General features: G+C 46.2%; 1 protein-coding gene across 1 annotated transcript in view; it reads left to right on the forward strand.

The window, feature by feature from the left end:
- The first annotated feature begins 750 nt into the window (after positions 1-750).
- The window catches only part of LOC139764383 (pituitary homeobox x-like), a 40,546-nt gene continuing 19,758 nt past the window's right edge, over positions 751-21,538 (forward strand). The window contains exon 1 of the mRNA XM_071690948.1: positions 751-1,940. Within this exon, the coding sequence (XP_071547049.1) occupies positions 1,553-1,940 (388 nt within the window). The 5' untranslated portion in view covers positions 751-1,552. The remainder of the gene's footprint in view (positions 1,941-21,538) is intronic.

Raw genomic sequence — 21,538 nt, forward strand, 5'->3', positions numbered from 1 at the left:
ATATATATATATATATATATATATATATATATATATATATAATGAAGGTAGTTAAAGGCGTCGCCACCACGGAACATCGACGCTACGGACTGACATATACAAGAAAAGGAACGTTAAGACAGCTCCAGGAACTAGTGAGACGGTCCGCACCCCACCACAATCAGTATGCCCCGCCCGCCCCCTAACACCAGCCCCCCATCGATTTTACAGTAAGCCCCACAGTTTTCTAAGCTATTCTAGAAAGTCCAAGGGCTTTTTCCACAATTAAAGATTTACTTTCTTCCCAGAAATATCATATGTGCAGAAGAAATGAATCGTGTTTCTTTTCTTTTCATCTTCGCAAGCTAAAATTATCTTTTTCCTGATGGTGAAGGATCTAATGGTGAAACATTTGGGTGTGCTCCTTCCTGACTTTCTACCTCTCGCCTACAAATCAAATTGACTACACCATAATTTAGCCGGGAGTGTATTCGTTGGGTATTAAATTGACGGACATGGTTGAGTGCGGCCCATTGGTTGCTCCGCCCCCAATTCCCCTCCTCCATCTCACCCACCTCCCCCGCTCTCCTCTGCTCAGTGCCATACTTCGCTAGAATCATTCCTACCAGGGTCAGTCCTCGGTATTTTTCGGGGGTACCTTGTACGAAAGTATGCAAAAATCTCATGTGAATATACTGAGATGATGACGATGAAAGTCTTAATGTTACGGATAATTCATTATCTGCTTTAAAGCTCGTAAAATGATGCTGTTTTGGTGGTTGAAGTCGGGTGACAGCTGATTGGTCGAACGGGCGACGCCCCGCCCTCCTTCCCCACTCCGCCAAATGGTCGAAGATAATGTCGGATGATTTAGCCCAAGTTAACTACTGGCAATACCCGCGGTCATAGCAGAATACCGATTGTTCCAAGTAAGACTCGTGTGCGCTAGCGTGGCATTAGTTTGATAAAAAAAGCGAAAAATTGAGCGAAGATTGGCACGTGTCCGGGCGCGGTGCTCCTGAAGGTCCGAGCGGCAGCGGTAAGTGTGGGCGACTCGGGGTCCTGACGAAGCTACCGCGTGAGTCTGTCCGAAGCTCGGCCAAGCCCCACGGACTTCACTGGGGGCTTCGGGAGCTTCAGCAGTAAGCCCTTCGTACAACCGGCGACTTGGGCGGGGATTTCGGAAAGATTTGGAGTGGCAAGGGTGGACTAGCGGGCCGACGGCGGCGACGGGCGATCTCCGCGCGGCCTCCGACGGGGCAAGGATTGAGCGGTGCCAGTGATTCGGTTGGATACTCCGAGGATTGGCCCGACTTGCCGCGACTTACGACCTGAGCCGACCTGAGCCGAATTTACCGCGGCGGAAACCGTGACTTGGAGGTGGTGCTCGAGTGTGGACAACGAGTGAGGTCAGGTCTGGAGACGTGGCTCTCGAAGTGAGGCCAGTGAGTGAGGTACGGTGGGCCCCCCGCCGAGGGCCCCCTCCCTTGTGAACGAGGACTGGCGCTCCACCAGCGTGACCTGGGCGGATGTGAGGCGGCGGCCGCCCCCCTACCAGGACACTCAGGGCGTCATGGAGAGCCTCGCCACCGGCCTCCACGACGGGCTATCCCTCCACGACCTTCAGCCCCCCGCACTCTCACACACGCCCACACTCACCCATGATCCCACTCATGCTCACACCCACGACCACCGACACCGCCACACCCCTGCCCATGAAGCCATACACGCTCTCGAGGCCACTCACGCCCATGATGCAGTGCACGCCCTCTCCCACGCCCATACTTCCGCCCACGTGACGGCCGCCTCGCACACGCCCGACGGCCTCTCCTCACCGCACCAGACGGGCGTTGGGGCGGCGGCGGCGCTCCGTGGTCCACCGCCCCTCCACCCGCTCACGCCTACGCCCTCCACTACTGTCCTCCCGCCGACCGCCGCCGACAAGAAGCCAACCATCGCCGGTAAGTCTTGGTTAATTGTGATCCTGTCGTTCTCTTGTTGATGTATGTGGTGAGGTTACGTGTCGGTAGTTACGGTAGGGTCCTGCCAGGCTCCGCCCAGCGGAAGAAACCCGAACCGCAGTTGTTGACGACGCTCTACTGTCTTACCTTAACTCTTAATATTATCTTTACTTGAAGCGATTAACCTAAGCTGAATTACCCTTCCACACACACACACACACACACACACACACAGTGATATTGTTTAGAGTGTGTGTGTGTGTGTGTGTGTGTGTGTGACCGGAGTCGCCTGCATGGGGTTACATCGCTGTTTCAAAGTTGCTTCCAACATGACTGTAGCAACGTTAGTGGACGAAAAGGAGCACGTTCGTATGGAGGAGCTTCCCTCTGTATAAGCGTTCATCATTTCCCATAATTTTGATCTGAGCGAAGCTTTTTGCATGGGCAACAAAAGGGATCATAAGAGTGGATAATTACCGTAATTGCCGTAATTGTATAATTATGTTAATTTTGTGTATATATTTATATGTACTTGAGTAGTTTTGCAAATATTTCTCGTACATTTTTCCAAAAGTATTTTTGTGTACTCAGAATGATCGCCATATTGATCCTATCATTATTGTTACTATTATTATTATTATTATTATTATTATTAGATGTAGTAGTAGTGGTAGTATTTATTCTTTTTATCTGTATTGTTATGCTTGTCATTATCATAATTATTATTACTGATAATTATTATCAGTATTATACTAAGTAGTTCTAATGATAACATTTTCATAATATTATATATATATATATATATATATATATATATATATATATATATATATATATATATATATATATATATATATATATATAATTTACTGATATGACGTTACCATTGATAATGTAATTATTACACTGCCCGACTCTTGAACTGGACATTTATAAGGCTTTATTGTTTTATTCGTTTAAGTGTTATTGTTGTTGTCGGAGGTAATAGTTATTTATAGCTGAGTTGGTCGTTTAACTAGTGCCTCACCGCATACGTTGTAATACCTTATATATATACCTACATATATAGTGAACCGAAGTAAAGCATTACCTTGAGGTATATCACGTGACTACTGAGATTGACATGGTGTGAGGAGTCCCGTGACCCCTGCTGTTGACGTGGTGTGAGGTGTCCCGTGACCCCTGCTGTTGACGTGGTGTGAGGTGTCCCGTGACCCCTGCTGTTGACGTGGTGTGAGGAGTCCCGTGACCCCTGCTGTTGACGTGGTGTGTGGTGTTCCGTGACTCCTACTGTTGGCGTGGTGTGAGGAGTCCCGTGACCCCTGCTGTTGACGTGGTGTGAGGTGTCCCGTGACCCCTGCTGTTGGCGTGGTGTGTGGTGTTCCGTGACCCCTGCTGTTGACGTGGTGTGAGGAGTCCCGTGACCCCTGCTGTTGACGTGGTGTGAGGAGTCCCGTGACCCCTACTGTTGACGTGGTGTGTGGTGTTCCGTGACCCCTACTGTTGACATGGTGTGAGGAGTCCCGTGACCCCTGCTGTTGACGTGGTGTGAGGAGTCCCGTGACCCCTGCTGTTGACGTGGTGTGTGGTGTTCCGTGACCCCTACTGTTGACATGGTGTGAGGAGTCCCGTGACCCCTGCTGTTGACGTGGTGTGTGGTGTTCCGTGACCCCTGCTGTTGACGTGGTGTGAGGAGTCCCGTGACCCCTGCTGTTGACGTGGTGTGTGGTGTTCCGTGATATCTACTGTTGACATGGTGTGAGGAGTCCCGTGACCCCTGCTGTTGACGTGGTGTGTGGTGTTCCGTGACCCCTACTGTTGACGTGGTGGGAGGAGTCCCGTGACCCCTGTTGTTGACGTGGTGTGAGGTGTCCCGTGACCCCTACTGTTGACGTGGTGGGAGGAGTCCCATGACCCCTGTTGTTGACGTGGTGTGAGGTGTCCCGTGACCCCTACTGTTGACGTGATGTGAGGTGTTCCGTGACTCCTAATCTTGGCGTGGTGTGAGGTGTCCCGTGACCCCTACTGTTGACGTGGTGTGAGGAGTCCCGTGACCCCTGCTGTTGACGTGGTGAGAGGTGTCCCATGACCCCTACTGTTGACGTGTGAGGTGTTCCGTGACCTCTGTTGTTGACGTGGCGTGTGGTGTCCCGTGACCCCTACTGTTGACGTAGTGTGAAGTGTTCCGTGACCTCTGTTGTTGACGTGGCGTGTGGTGTCCCGTGACCCCTACAGTTGACGTAGTGTGAAGTGTTCCGTGACCTCTGTTGTTGATGTGGTGTGAGGTGTCCCGTGACCTCTGCTGTTGACGTGGTGTGAGGTGTCCCGTGACCCCTACTGTTGACGTGGGTTGAGGAGTCCCGTGACCTCTGCTGTTGACGTGGTGTGTGGTGTCACATGACCCCTGCTGTTGATGTGGTGTGAGGTCCTGTGTGACTCCTGTTCTTGGCGTGGTGTGAGGTTCTATGTGACCCTTGTTGTTGACGGCGTGAGGTGACCAATTAACGGTACCAAATGGTTCAGTGTCACTCACCTGACCTCTGGTGACCTTGGGAAGTGTCCTACTTCGCTTCACGTGTTTGGTGTATCCCGTCACCAGTCAGGTGTGTCCTGAAGGGATGAAGGCGAGTGTGTTCACGGTGAGGGAGTAGGGAAGGACCGTTCGCTGTGAGGTAGTAGAGAGGAAGTGTTCATTATGAAGTATTAAGGAGGGGACGTTACCCCGAGGTCCTGGGAAGTGTATGTGTCACGAGGTTGAGAGTGACGGGTTAGGCAGATAGGTGACGGCCGGAACCAACCTGGAGGAAACCTAGATCCAGTTCAAGGACACCAACCTGGCAGGCGGCCCAGCTGCCCCCGACGGTCACAATGTTTAGTAGATGTCTGGATAGTTGTAAGTCATAATGATTACTGATCATCGCTGGGAGAAAACTGAAGTAAGTTGTCCGCGTAACCAGAATACGTTGATACTCCCATAATGAAGGATGACGGGTCAGTGTGGGTGGATGTGCTCCTGTGTCCTTTCCTCTCATGACACAGATATCTGGCTCGTTGCAAGGAACGTCCTCCTCCTCCTGATAGTTGTTTTTATATCTGTTCATACCTGGAGATGACAACATTTATATAGAACATCAGCGGCTGGGATACTGGTGCCAGCATCGCTGGTACAGCGGCAGCATTTGAACAAAATCCCATGGTATCTTTCCCAGATATAATACACCACAGCACCTACCTACCCCAGATATAGAGATCTCTGGGAACTACCTCAGACATGTCATCCCAGGGTATCTATCCCAGACATAACATCCCACGATACCCACGGTACCTACCCCAGATATGATATCCCACGGTCCCTACCGCAGACATAACATCCCATGGGAAGACGTCGTGTAGTGTGAGGTGTCTGGCTGGCTGGCTGGCTCCATGACCCCGCGATTCATATCTTATCGTGGACGGCGGTGTTATCAGGCGTGAAAATCCTCACTTGCCAGTGTTGTTGGCGAGGCCTTACCCTGAACTCCTGGTCTTGCTGACTTAATCCGATGCGTTCGTGGTTAGGTTAGGAGCTTTTTGATGACTGTAGGAAGAGGTTACGGCTGCTTAATATAGTTAAGAGAACATATAGATGTTTTTATTGTATCTTGTAGAATGTATATGGTTGTGTGTTGAAGATCCAGCTCTGTGTAAAGTTTAGATGTTTTCACAACGGGAAGTATCTTGTGGCAGTATTGTCATACTTCAGCGACTTACTACTCTGTAAGTACCTTGCCGATGTTAGTACGACCGACCACCCTGTCGGTTAAGGCGAACATACAACATGTGTCAGTGCTGACTCGTGGCCAGACCACTTAAAATCTTACCAAGATTCTGGCTGTGTATGGACCACAAACTCTCCTGGGCTTGATGCACTTGTAGAAATAACATGCGGTCTGTAAACATTTCATAGATTATGATAACAAACTCTGTAAGCAATGTATCTTGGTAATGTTCATAGAGACAAGAAAAGGCTAAGATTGGTCGACATATAAGTCCGTTGCAAGAACGTGATGACTACCAAGAACACAAAGATTATTTATATCACATGGGAACCTAACCTTTGCTGGATGACTGTGTATGTATGTATGCCAGTAAGGCAAGAGGGAGGGAAACAATGACCCCACATCATCAGGATGAAAATTTGACTTCAAGAAACATCAGTGATGCGCAGTGAGGTAGATCTGGAAGGAATTTGGGCCAGCCATCGCAGACGGGAAAGTAGAGGCTGGGAGGAAGTAGCGTCATCAGAGGCTTGGAGGAAGTAATACCACTAGAGGGTGGAAGGAGCTGGGAGGAAGTAGTGCCACCAGAGGCTGGGAGGAAGTAGTGTCACTAGAGGCTGGGAGGAAGGAGACTACTGGAAGTGCAAGATTGTGGGAGGTTGACGTCAACTGAGTTACTGTGGGATGTTGGAGGTTGGCAGGAGTTTTGCGGTGCTGGTGATGGTGCAGGAGGTGAGGCAGGCGTCCTGTAGGAGGGCGTGGCTGCTTAGTCTCGTGAATTCTCTACAGGAGGGATCTGTGGCGCGTCCTTTTGTGGTACAGGATGTCGAGGGGCTGTTGGTCCCGTAGTTTAAGCTACTTTTCGAGACGAGCGGTGGCGATGTTATACTTTGAGTCTCGCCGAAGGTGGACGCCGGAGATGAAGCCCCACACAGACCTACTAGGAAGATGGAACCTCACCAGTCATAATGTGGATGGTTTCCGACTGAAAAGGCGCCCCAAGGGCTCCTTTAGTTTGGGGTCTCGTGGCCAAGACCTTAGATACCGCAGTAGGTTACAGCTAAGTTGTTATCTGAGGGAAGTCGACTGTTTGACTCACTCTCCCTCAGTGAGGGCGGCAAGACTCAGGTCATGTGGGGGTCCTTTGGAAATGTTCTTTTGAGAATTGAAGGCGTTGTTGATTGGTTACGAAGATGGCGGAGCTTGTGTTAGTAGGGTAGCTGATTCAAACCTCATTTCCCACGTTACGTGACCCATGTGAGGTGAGCCAAGCCGTGTGGTGATGGCTGTTCCCAGGGAGAGGTCAGGTCACTTGTTTGATAAGATGATATAATGACTAGGCGTGCTGGCCTGTGATGTCGCCAACCAACACTCAAGAATTTGTCATGGCAAAATTATGCAACAAATACTACCACCATAGTTATGTTGCCAGTGGAACCATCTCTCATCCAGGTGATGGCGGCTGAGACCCTCCCTCAGCCAAGTGACAGGGGCTGGTGCTCATCCCTGGGACCCTCCATCATGTCTTGACCACTAATGAAAGCAAAGTGGCTCAAGCAAGTTGTACAGCCATGCACAGGTTGCCATGCAGATTTAATCATTGTCCAAGATCAATATTTCTTGTATTGGGAAATAAACTCTTCTCATGACATCCGGTACCTAAAGTTGTAGTGAGGAGATCAGAGAAGAGAGTACCTGGCAGCTTCCAGAGTGCAGCTTCCTTCACTACAAGTAGCTGTATCACTCGACCCAGGTCACTGCTGGACGTATGCATAGCATTATATCAAATACGTATTTTAGGTTGCTTTGTTGCTGCCAGGGCGAGGCGAGTTGACCACTACTTCAACAGATGATGGTAGGCTGGGGCGAGGTGGGAAGACCGGGTTCATGCGGCGCCAAGCGGTCACAGTTGGGAGGGAGTGACCCTCACAAGGCGGTCCAGTGGCTTCTGCTGGTTTTGGGCCAGGGGCGAGTGGGGTCAAGGACGGGTCTGGGTCGTAAATGAATGTGGAAAAGGGAATTGTGTAGACAAGGGATGGGTGGGGGTGTATACCCCAGCTGGGGTAGGACCGATGACAGGAGACCCGATGTCTCGTGACGAGATTATCTAGCAGATGACAGTAATAGTATCTTAAGTTCTTCATCTTTTTAATGATGTTATCAAAATGCAGCTCCTCCTCTAGCACACCACCCGGCAGGAAAATGGTTAAGAGTACCGTGAATTACGTCGAGATTATACTCTCATGGAAATTTGATAGGAAAACTGGATGGGAAAATTGTCTAAGTAATGGAGCAGAATTCTCTAAGGAGAAGACTGGAATCTGTAACGAAGATGGAGATTAAAATTTTATGTGACTAGAAGTTGAAATGCCTGCTTTATAGATAGGTTTATATACTGATATCATTAAGATATTTGTTTAGTTGTGATATAAAGGGGCCGATGATAATCGCTTTGATAACATATGGTTGTGTATCATGCCAACGTTCCAGGACAGACACAAGTGTTGTGCACGGTGGCATACATTACATCATCCTTACTGAAGGTCATACTTAACTCTGCCGCCGTCGTAATTCTTTATCTAATGTGAAGCAATTATCCCGTGTTATGTTATCGAAATTATGTAGTATTTTGAAAACTAGTGGATCTCAAAATCTACCTTCTTTAGAAAACTTGATTTACAATTATACAATATTTTCATAAGGTTTATATCTGAACAACCGAATTAGATTTGTTGTTTGTTTGTTGTTATGTGTCATGTTAGATAACATGTATGGTCCTGATATGAGAAGTGTATTCTAGCTGGTATGTGACTGAGCCATGTATGAAGTTATTGTGTCCCTCGTATTATGTGTGTATGTCTACCTAAGATGCCCACATTATTGTATGAAGCCAGGCACTGCTTTGTGTATTTAGGTCATGACTGATAATTATGTAAAGTTATTATCGTCTTGTAATAATGGTTTAGCCAGCTGGTAGGTTCAGAATTCACATTCTTTCTCGCCAAGAGGTATTTCTGTGTATTTATCAACAAGGAAATCAGGTTACCACGTTACCTGAACAGTGCATCAATTTTGTCTGAATTATTTTGATTCCGTAAACATTATTTTTCTTATTCAGTTTTATTGCTTAACTGGGCGTCATCGATAACTGTAAACCTTTGTTGGCCAGTCATTTGTTCATCCAGTGTCATGCTGGTTGTGCTGGGATCGTGGCCTCAGTACTAATCTTTGTTCCCTGTGTGTCAGTCAGTCGGTCGTCTGTTGGGTAACATGTCTGTCCTCGTCATCCCGGGATCAGTTTCTGAGAGTCGTGGTGTTACCCAGGACCTCCCGAACAGATCCTGCGTCACTTACAGTAGCATGGAAATTTGGATTCCTTTGGAGTGAGAAGATGACTTTGGCGGTGTAACCTCTTGCAGGCGGAGTCCGGTAACACTTCTCCGCTGTTCACCAAGATTCGATTTCTCGTGTTTGCCTGACAATCTTTATTGTGTTATCTTGTGTAAATATTAACGAAGTCTTATTACATTTAGGTATTTTCACGTTTCATTTAATATATATATATATATATATATATATATATATATATATATATATATATATATATATATATATATATATGATCAAGAATTCTGTTGGTTTTGTTGAAAATTATTTTTATTCTGAAGATGCATTTATAATACGTGCGTTTTTACATTATTCCCTTCTAAAATTTCAAACAAATTCTCCTTGATAAATATTTGTTAAATTTTCCTTGTTGCCTTAGCATGGGTGCGTGGCTGACGATAGTTTGAAAGGCATTTTTCGGCCGTAATAAGTAGGATCTTCTCAAGCTTCCAGTCATCTGGCAGTTTCCTCTCCTGGAACCATTTGTTGACCACGTATTCTGTTGTTCTGGAATGTTATTTGTCGTCCTCCTTTATTATAACATTTGTTGGAGATGTCGTCGAGAGCAGATGATCTTGAGGGATTTCTTAAAATATTTCAGTATTAACAATGTTATGTACTCTTTGTGTAATCAGTAATTTTCTTTCCTTGGAAATTCGTTTTATACTTATGTTGTATTTGAAGAGTTTTCGGTAATCAGATAATCAGCATTGCATGGAACTGATTGCTGAATACTACTGAGGATTCTTGGTTAATGTTAGCCTGTGGTAGAAGTACCTACCGTTGCCTGATGATACCACACACATGCTGTCCTGCATCTTATATTTTGTATTGTATATTTGTTTCTTTGTTCATTTGTGTGTTTAGAGGATTCACTAGCGTTGTGGTTGGTGATGGTAGAAAGTTGCTTTTCGTGTTTTGCTTTACTGTATCCCTAGTAGTATGTGGTCCTGTAAGTTACTACATAGTTACTGTTCATGTCATGTAGTTATATCTTTCTCATTACTCCCATTCTATTTTGAATCACTCTCGTATTCGAGGAAATATACAATATTTTTAAAGTTACACCAAATCCTTTAAGGTTTGTCTACAAGAAGCAGCCTAGTCTACATGACTAGTATCATCAATTATTGTATGGAAACGACCTAAATTATAAAATATAAATGATCAGTTTTTTATAGAGCAAATTTTATAGCGAATCTCATAATACAATGGTCATTATAATTAACTTTGAACCATCTTCGCAGGAGTTAATTATTAGCGCTTTATCTAATGTTTGCACCTCGGTTCAGGTCATGCATCGTTGATTTGTACGAATTTTCACTGAAACTGAGTAATCAATTTCCCTTCTGGTCAACTGGTAAAAAATTCCACCTAAAGTTTGGGTTGTTAAAGTTTCCCGTAATCATTACTGCTTTGTTTATATATATATATATATATATATATATATATATATATATATATATATATATATATATATATATATATATATATATATATTTATTTGTAGTATCACATTCTTCACATTATTTCAGTAGACTCTTATGTTACTACAGTGATTATTTTGGACGTCTAATTTATTAATGCCAGTTGTAAGTGCCAACATCAGTTTTATGTAGTTTTGCACTATTTAGACTTTCATTCACATAGAGTACAACTCCTCCACCTTCCTTGAGTAATCCATACTTACTGAACAATCCTGGTCATTATAGTTATGACAGTTCAACTTGATTGATGGATATTTGAGATATCATGCAAGGTTTCTGTTGTTGTTGTGATATTAGTCTTTTCTGATAAGAGTATATGATGTTAGTTAATTTCATTATGAATTCAGATATTTAGTGTTGGGGGTCAGGGACGAGTGTGAGGTCAGGGGTGGGTGTGGCAACAGGGGCGTGTATGGGTCAAGAACAGGTTTGGTGTTCGGTGCGAGTGTAGACCTGGAATGAGTACAGGTCGGACCAGAGATGGTGCCAGGGACGAGATTGGGGTCAGGAATGAGTGTGGAATTAGGGATGGGAGTGAATTTAGGGACGAATATGGGTCATGGAACCACAACCCTATATACAGCTACCCACGCACAATACCAATACACAATCACTTCTTTACACTACCTTTCATTACACGATTTAGACGTATAATAACCCCACACACACAATAACCACACGCCCAGCCACCTAACACTCAGCCACCTCACACTCGATTGGTTTTTACACAACCCACCACCGCACACACACAACCTCACAGGTAGGAATCTGAACTTTTTAACAAGTTTTTCACATAAATCAAGAAAAGCTATTGTCCCAGAAAAGAACCCTGTGAAACGCCAATTATGGCCACACCCTGTTTGGAGAAGTCTGTTTTGGCAAGCTGGCTTTGTTTCCTCTTATAAAGGTAATCTTAAATCTATCGAATGAGTCTGTCCCTTATTTCTGTCTAAAGATTTAGCTTCTGTATCAGCCCTATACGTGGTATAGTGTCAAATGCTTTCCAGCAGTCCAGGTACAGAAAATCCATCCACCCTTCCCCTTTTATCTACAGCAGAGCTCACTCTCTCTTAGAAATGTATGGGGATCGTAGCACATGACCTTGTCTCACTGAAACCGAGCTGTCTCTCGCTTAGGTAGATTCACACCTGCAGGAAGGCCTCCATTAGCTTTATGAGTCTCATTTCAATATGTTAGAGACCAGACTCGTCAGGGAGACCGGTTTGTAATGTGTGTGTGTGTGTGTGTGTGTGTGTGCGCGCAGCCAAATTTTTATTGGAAGTCAATACTCCTGATTCATTTTATAATCTTGTTCATGCATGTCCTGATCTTCCTATTTACATGGTGGCAACATCAATATCATCAATCATCAACGGAGATAAAGATTCCCCTTTTTTCATTAGTAATAAAGCTATCAGAATGGCCCATCACCATTATTGAATTTGTTGAAAATAAATCCAACAATGCGATATTAAATTTGTACATTTGTTATTATTTCATTTTGATATTGTGAATTAATGGGATCAAGTTGTGATATTGCCAACCCCGCCATTACGGACAGGAGCCTCCCCCCTTCCCCCCCGCCCCTGTTATTTCTACACATTAGTACATTAAAGGGATATAATTCTAATTGGTTTTGTATATGTTTGTATATGAATATATATTGTCATGGCCAGTGCAGACTAATCCTCGCATGGTATATAACAGGTTATACTGCTGTCATGTCGGCTATGCTCAGGCTGCCTTGCTCACGCTGTCATAAATCTGTCATGTCAGATATGCGCTCGCCGTTTCGTTATATCGTGTATACCGGCTCTCTGTGTGGGAACCACAATCCCTCACCAGTGCCTGTGATCAGTACCTTCCACCACACAACACAACATGCTGCACCACACAACACAACACCCCACAACACATCACATAGTACAACATCTCACACAACATACCACAGTGTAGTACATCATTGTTTAGTACAATATATCATCCTACAGCACAGTACAAAACACAAACACTGACCAAGATATCAACATGAAAACATTTCATCAGCACACAGCATGACGTCACACGTCAACAGGAAAACAGATCACAGTGAAACCTGAACACGGCGTCACACAACACGCCACCCACACATTATTGAACACAAAGTGACATCAGTGCAACAACATACATAGACACAACATAACGCATCTTTACAACATCAGTCAACACAGCATAACACATCAACTGGACACATTAACTCGGCTTATAGCAGCGCAGCACATCACAGAACACATCGCCACACAGCATAACCCAACACAAGAGCATAATACAACACAAGAGCATAACACAACACAGCATCATCACACAATACAAGAGCATAACACAACACAACAGTGGTACACAATGCATCAGACTCAGCCCTACCCCAGGGCCACCCAGTCCCTCACTAATCCGTGGATCATGGTAATCCTGGGGTTATGAATGGGGAGGCAGGGGCCGCGGGAGGCTACCTACTACACCTTCTGGTAAACAGAAATTCTGCTGCTTCTTAGTAATCGATTTTTAGACAGGAATATTGGTGCAAGGTGGTGGGGGGGGGGGGGGGGTGTATGGTAGATGGTCTGACGTCAGGTGGGGTGGAGAGGTTGGTGATAGGATGGTGCATGGTAGATGGATTAACACTTTTTTCATAGAGAATGATTGTAGAAATCTGGGTTTTGCTTCATAAGTCTTATCGCTGAGCTACGGAATTGTTTTTGTTGCTTTTCTCAGAATGTGTTCAAGTTCTTCGTCATTGGTCAAGTTTGGTGACCAGGGAGGTGAGGAGAGTGAGCTTGAGAGTTGTCGTTTTATGGTTAGTATTTTTAGTTGTGTAACCCGCTGTTGTGTTAGCTCAGGCATTGTTTGTGGCTTTGTTGATCATTACTGACACTCATTCCAAGGTCTTTGATTGTTTCCTTGTTTGTTTTACTGCAAGTAATTGCTGAACAAGAATTTCATATGTGTGATGAGATTTTGTCTACCAAACATGCTTTAGTTTACATAAACCTACTTCAACGTCCATGTGCTAGTCAGGTCATATACCAGTCAGGCCATGCAGTGATTAGGTCTCATATCAGTCAACTTATGTTCTAGTCAGACTATATACTCATATGAGTCAACTTACTCATGATTCATAAATTTACTGTGAAATAGTTTCAGATATTAGTATGAATTTAATGAGTTAGAAGATTATGACGGACTCAGAAATTTAATTAGAATTTAAAAGTGTACAAAAGTTGAGGGATAGAGACGTATGTTTCATCCTTCTTAACTTACTATAAACTTTGGAAGCTTTATGGAACTTGTCCGATATATTGGAAAGTTTATTGGTGTGGACAATGAAGGATAGTCAAGAGCGCGTGGCTGACCCGCCCAAAGAATGCTGCAAATTTCTCGATTGTACACAATTCATAGTTCTGATCTGGTAAAGGAAAAGAGAACACCAGTATACTGTCTCTCTTCACTCTAGACCATTTTGAAATGTTTCATTTAACTGTTTTCATGTAAAAGACTATTATTAAGCAGAAAGACTGTCGTTAGGCAGAAAGTCTATTGTTAAGCATAAACAATGTAAAATTCCACAAAGAAAACACTCTTACGTGTTATCCTGCTGTAGCCGATGCCCTGCAGTGCCTGGCCCCACTGGCCCTTCCCCCAGGGACGGCGGAGGTCATCTTCCTTCACCTGCTTCCTCTCAGGGAACCCTTAACAAGTCTGAGGAGAGAACTGTGGACGACATCACACACTGGCAGACACTTTTACACACCACAGACCCTGGGCCATACCATCACACCCACCACCACCAAGTCACACTACTGTTCCCTGAAGCTGAACTACCACCATTGAGGACGAGGGTAGGCAGCGAGCCAAGGCTGAAGTACTCTCTCTCTCTCTCTCTCTCTCTCTCTCTCTCTCTCTCTCTCTCTCTCTCTCTCTCTCTCTTAGTGTGCTCTCGTCCTCCACTGTAGCTCATCTGTTGGCCTCTGCCGGCTCTTGGTGGCCAGCTGTAGCTCATATGTTGCCCTCCTCCACCACTTGCCACCCTCAACCGCCCTTCTGTTGCTCCCTCTCGGCGCCTGCCTCCCTCTGCCCAGCAAGGACAAGGTCTTGGTTCCTCAGCAAACACGCTTGCCACACCTCAAGACTGGATCTGTTGACCTTGCAGTGCACCCAGACATGTTGCTGCAGGCGGGATCCAAGTGTTGCGGGTGGGGCTCAGAAGGTAGAGGTTAGGTCCTGGTATTAGAGGTTGGGGACGGGGGTTAGAGGTTAGGTACGGTGTTAGAGGTTAGGGACTTGGGTTAGAAGATAGGTACGGGATTAGAGGTTAGGGACAGGGTTAGAGGTTGCTAGGGATTCTGTCGTAATGGAAGGTAGTCAGCACTACTGCTGGGGAGTTAAAGGTGAGGAGAACCTGAACTATCAGTGGGGAGCCAGCACTAGTGATGGGGAGGCAAAGCTGTTGATGAAGAATCATCAGTAGTGCTGAGGTGTCTTGTGCAGGTGCTGGGGTGTATAGTGCCATTTTTCGGGTGGAGAGTGACGGTGCTGGGGTGTATAGTGCCATTGCTGGGAGACTGATAGTAACAGTGCCGTGGCAGGTGTACAGCACCAGCGCTGGAGCAGGTGTGTGCTGGGACACATATATTTACCAGGTGTTTAAATATAAGTGAGAGATGCCGGCTGGTGGCAGCAGCTCCTGGCTGGACTGGTCTAGATGTTCGTTCCTTGCCTTTACCTCCCCCTGAACCTTGTTACCCCTGCACACTCCATTCCACCCCCTGCCTTCCCTCGCCTTCCATCACCTTTCTGCTTCTCCCCTCCCATCCCTTGCCTCCCCCTTCCCTCCCAACCCCTTCGTCCACCTTCCTTCCCATCCCTTACTTTCTCCTCCCCTCCCATATCCCGCCTCCTCCTCTTCCATCCCCTTCTCTCTCACAAAGCGGCTTGGACAGAAATATCTGGTAACACAATTATGATTTGTTTGTAATACGATTATAGTGAGGGTCACCACGCGCAGTGCTACCCCCTGTGTAGCAGAACCTCCCCGCCACGGTAGTTACCCTCACTATGGTGGTCTTTCTCAGGCATGGTACGTACCATCGCTCCCCCTCATGTAGGGTCCCTCTCTTTGGTAGTAGTTACCCTTATTATGGTAGTTTTCCCACAAATGTGGTAGTTTCCCATGATAGTTACCCATGCTGTTAGTGGTCTCCCCTCACTCATGGTAGTCTCCCCTTACTCATGGTAGTCTTCCCTCTCTCATGGTAGTCTCCCCTCACTCATGGTAGTCTCCCCTCACTCATGGTAGTCTCCCCTCACTCATGGTAGTCTTCCCTCACTCATGGTAGTCTTCCCTCTCTCATGGTAGTCTCCCCTCACTCATGGTAGTCTCTCCTCACTCATGGTAGTCTCCCCTCACTTATGGTAGTCTTCCCTCACTCATGGTAGTCTTCCCTCACTCATGGTAGTCTTCCCTCACTCATGGTAGTCTTCTCCCGCTCTTGGTAGTCTCCCCTCACTTATGGTAGTCTTCCCTCACTCATGGTAGTCTTCCCTCACTCATGGTAGTCTTCCCTCACTCATGGTAGTCTTCTCCCGCTCTTGGTAGTCTCCCCTCACTTATGGTAGTCTTCCCTCACTCATGGTAGTCTTCCCTCACTCATGGTTGGTAGTCTTCCCTCACTCATGGTTGGTAGTCTTCCCTCACTCATGGTTGGTAGTCTTCCCTTACGGTTGGTAGCAGTGGTGGCAGCCGTGAGATCCACTGTCACAAGATTTGATTGTGCCTGGTGAGGTCACTCAGCTGGTGCCTGGTGAGGGTAATATTGCTTAGTCCAGTCTGCTCTTCTTACTCCGACCCGACCAGTCCACACTAAGCCTTCCAAGTCCGCCCATACCTACCCAGTTCACTTCATCCATCACAGTCAACACTTAACCTCCAGTCCGCCCCGTCCCCTCCAGTCCACCAAACCTCCCCAACCATCTCCAGTCCACTCCAACCTCCCAGTCTATACCCAGTCCATGCAAAGCTCTCAAGTCCATCCCCAGTCCACTTAAACCTCCCTAGTCCACTTCCCCTCAACGATCCCCACCCAGGTGCCCTCGCCCTCCCTCGTGTTGCGGGGCTCAGCTGGGATCCTTCAGTAATGGGCAGAAGAGGCCGTCAAATCTTACAATTAATTCAGATATTCCGAGGGAGAACCTGTCGCAGATTCCTGGAAGCTTTGTGGTGGCGAGGAGGTAATGGAGAGCGGCTTCTTGGGTGCTTAAACGATCCCCAGCCAGCCAGTCCCAGACATTGCCACCAAAGACCTGGAGACTTGAAGACCATCCCCGGAACCCTCCCGCTCACCCCTGTCCCACCTCAAAGATATGCCCCGGAGACTCGTTCCTGAGGTCCGTCCCGAGACAAGTTTGGGAGATCCGCCTGGGAGATGAACATCCCAGACACTAAACATCCCCACAGACTCTGGCCCTGGATTCGGTATCCAGCCACTGTAGGCCTCCGGACTTGATAACTAACTCCGGTCGGAGACCTGCCTTGAAAGCACACCATCCTTCCTCCTCCCACATACCAACTTGCTCTCAGAGACCAATACTGAGGACCAATATACTTTTAAAGACCAATTCCCTCATAAAGACTCGTACTAGAGAGCAACATAACCCCAAAGACTGGCTTAGGGACCAATCCACTCCTGGAGACCTGCCTCAGGAAACAATCCACTTCCAGAGATCAGCATCCTGGACATTTCCAGTCCTGACAACTAGTCTTGGGGTCCAGTTCACTTTGGGTGACCATTTCAGGAATCATTTCACTTCTGGAGACCAGTATCAGGGGCCAATCCACTTCGTATCTCTGCCTGCCCACATACACTTTAGAGTAACTTAGACTTTTAACTCACGATGAGATCTACCTTCCTTCTGTCCTCCACTTTAATTTTGTTTTCTTTCGTCTTTATTGTAGGTCGGGGGTAACGGGAAGCCAGGTGGAAGGTATTTTGACCCTTTATTTGGCAGAAGAAAAGGAAATGTTGTTTGCACCTTAGTATAGGAGAAGACAGATAAACATTTATCAATCTGAGACTTTCAAAAAGTATGGAGCACACCTTCGCTACACATATATTCAAGTAGTGATACGCTGAGTTTGCATAACACTCACATTTACACATACATACATTTACACACACACGTAAATACAATATACATAATATAGTCACACACAGACATATTCATGTACATAGACCTAATTTTACGTATAGACTACATGCATTGTATCATATATATATATATATATATATATATATATATATATATATATATATATATATATATATATATATATGCTAATTTGTTTAGTTAATCATTCTTTTATTTAGATACATTACACAATGCTCAAAAACACGGTAAAGTTGGACTTTAATATTTTATTAGTTTGCAGTGATTCCACAAATATATTTGGATAATTCCTATAATTATATGGTGGTATATATTTAACTCGTGTAAGTAAAATATTTTGTTTAGAACATTATAGTAGTACTACACGGAATGCATCTCCTTAACCATTAGCATTACATTTACACCACATTCTCTCTCCTGGTGGTACATTATGTTACCTGCCATCCACAATATGTAACCTGTTATTATTGGTTCTTAGCTTACATACGTTGATTCTACACTTTGTTGACAATTTTGTTAGATTGCTTCCTGGCTAAATGTGTGTGTGTGTGTGTGTGTGTGTGTGTGTGTGTGTACTATGTTCTCCTTAATGACATTATGACCTTGAAGCTGTCTTTCCACCGCCTTGTTAACCAGGCTGGATTATATACCTCTTGTTCCCTGACATACTAGAATTATTGAGAACTGACCTAATCTCACACATCCGTGTTGAATTAAACTGATTGGTTGGTTAGTCGTAGAGGGAAGGGGTAAGGACGGTTAGATGATGCACTTTTGCTGCTAGAAACGAGAGGTCGTGCGTGGGTTGCCTCGTGGACAGAAGGGTAAAGAATGTGACCACTCAGGAGGGATAAGGATAGTTGTTTGTTCAGTGGTAGGAGGTCAGGGCAGTGGCTGTTACGTAGCGTAGTTAATGTTTGAGGGAAAGGCATGCTTCCCTCACGCTGAGTCCTGTTCTGATGATGAGGATGATTTTCTTTTGGTAAAACAAGGATGGATGGCTGTATACCGTCGCCAGTGCCCTCACGGCCTTGTTTGCTTGCTCGTTCGTGTGTGTGTGTGTGTGTGTGTGTGTGTGTGTGTGTGTGTCCTTCATATCTGTTTGTGTGCATATTTGTGTGAGTATCTCTGCATCGTCTTCAATAGCTTCCTCCTTGTTTGACTCTTGACGTGTAAGTTACCGAGGCTTTCCTTCCCAACACCAGAGGACATCAACTACAGTCATACGAGCGGTAGGATCTTCCCAGGAACCTCTGCTATCCTGCCACCTTCATCCCCCGCATCAAGAGGTTTGATGGATACATTCCTCACACAGGCCGCATTTCCTCTCAGCCCATCTGAATTTTGGGTGTCGATCCCGGCCCGCCGTCGAAAGAACCACTCTCACACAACTCATCATACCCGCCACACTGGTTCACACAACACGACAAGATCTCCTGGAGACACATAACTCTTACACCAGAAGAAATCTCTCTCTCTCTCTCTCTCTCTCAGGGCGTATGGCTTAGTTGGCATACCTTCTCGAGTCCTTAGTAAGTGTGCCTCTGAGTTAGCACCAAGCCTTGCTCACGTATTTCGCCTCCGTCCAACATCCCAGACTTTCCCCTCCACTTGAAGGCACGCCTTGTTGCTGCCCATCCCTTAAGGAAGGAGATCGCTCTAACCCTATCACCGTGTTGCTCTTACTCTTGCTATCTCCAAAGTCTCTGATACTTTTAAACTCGCTTTCTCAAACGCTTAGAATGCCATTCCCTTCGTTCATATCACCAGTATGGATTCCGGAACGCAAGGTCTGCTGGTGATTTTCCCTGTATGTCACCCCTGGTCCTCCTTTCTCAGGATTCTGGTGAAACTGTCGTAGTCCTCGACATCTGAGCGTTTGACAGCGTGTGGAATAAGTCTTTGCTTTCTGAACCTCTTCCTTTGGTATGATTGCTTCTCTCTCTGATGCATAGTTTCCTCGCTGGCCGGTCCATCGCAGTAATCCTCGATGACTCTACTTCTCCATCCTCTCCTTACAAATATGTTTATTCCTCAGGGTTCTGTCATCCTACCTTGTCTCATTCGTCTCTCAGTACACGATCTCTCCTACTTATAACTGTATTCACATTTATGCTGATGATTCCTCGTGACATACATCAGCTCACATTTCCTCTCCTCCTCCCTTTAATACTCGTTTTTTTTCTCTCGCTGATCATGTTTCCTTTCTCATTTCGGGCCTGTGCAGCATGTCAGAGTAGGAAAGTTGTGACCCTGTAAGAATTAAGTGCTAAAGCGCAGCATCTCCTTATGTCTCTATATATGGATCATTTGCTTCCCTCAGTCCAGGTTCAAAACCAAAATTCAGCCCCGTAATAACAAACATGTTAGGTATACCCATATCCTCCACTCTGTCTTAGAAACCCAACACAATCAACATCACAGGGTACTTGCTGGGAGTGTCAGCTCTCCTTCCTCAACAGTGTTGTTGCCTCCCCCCCCTACCAGTGTTGTTATCACTGCAGCAGCTACAGCACCACCTGCTTCAGTGAAAGTAACACTAATAGAAACACCTGCAACCGTAGGAGCAACACCTGCCGCAGTAACAGCAACACCTGCAACTCAGCAATTTAAAGACTTACTCTTGTAGGTCGTGGACAGTTGTAGAACCTTCCACTTGCGGGAGTTAGTCAAGTGGATTTTTTGCCATATAGAAATCGTTTACCTGTGATGACTGTAGAGTGAGAGGTAATGGACGGAGTCTGGTTGGTTGGGTAGTCTGGTCTGTGTTGTCTTATAGTGAGGAGTGAGTGAACTAGTGTGTCTGGTGTAAGAATGACCTGGTAGATAGATACCTGTAGAGGTGTAGAGAGAACCAAGCAGCGTGGGTATCCGGACAGGCCTTGAGTTTAAGCTGATTGGGTGACGATTACTCTATATGGTGGCCTGGCAAGGATCCCCGTGCATAGCAGGAACAGTAATACCAGCGGCTGTGGGAAACAGCAAAGAAATACTAGCCACAACTATACCACTACAACCATCATCACTACAATCATCACCACTACACACATTATCAGAACCACAGCCACAAGTCCCCCCCCAGCAGCAGGAGCGGTGCTGAGGGGTGGGGGGCACCAAGGCTGGTCACCTCCTAATAGTGGGATATCACGGCGGACTGAACCTAACTCATCCTCCATTTTGTCACTCACTGATTTTCCTCGTGCAGGCTTACCGCAAAGCCTTTCATTTTTTTCAGCCTGCTGGATCCAGATCCCCAGCGTGGGGGGTGGTGGGGTGAGGTGGGAGGGTGATGATCAGTCTTGGGAGAGTAGGGATGGTACGTACGTAACTGGGAGGATAGAGCGTAGGTGGATGGGATGTGGTTGAGGGATGGGACAGGGATGCGGTGGGGTTGGGTTGGGGGTGGATATATGATGGAGATGAGGGTTGAGCATGTAGGGATGGGGAAGGGGAGTGTTCTGACGAGGGAGAGGGGCAGACAGACCCGGGGGAGGAGGGTGGTGTTCCGGGGGGAGGGGGATTGGGTGGGGCATGATAGCCCGGGGGGGGGGGGGGAGGGTTATGGTAGGTGATAAGGGGAGGGGAGGTGTTGTGCAGGGGGAGTGAAAGGTGAGGTAAAGCAGGGGAGCTGGGGAGGGGAGGTGTTGTACTTGGGAGGGATTATCAGGGTAAGGTATCGAACCGTTTAATCCATTCTGAACGTCATCGTTTGTATCAAATGTTTCCAGAAATTTCACGATAAATCCCCCATTTTGCGCGCTTCTGG

Source organism: Panulirus ornatus, chromosome 49 (assembly GCF_036320965.1).
Source record: "Panulirus ornatus isolate Po-2019 chromosome 49, ASM3632096v1, whole genome shotgun sequence".
Taxonomy (NCBI): Eukaryota; Metazoa; Arthropoda; class Malacostraca; order Decapoda; family Palinuridae; genus Panulirus; species Panulirus ornatus.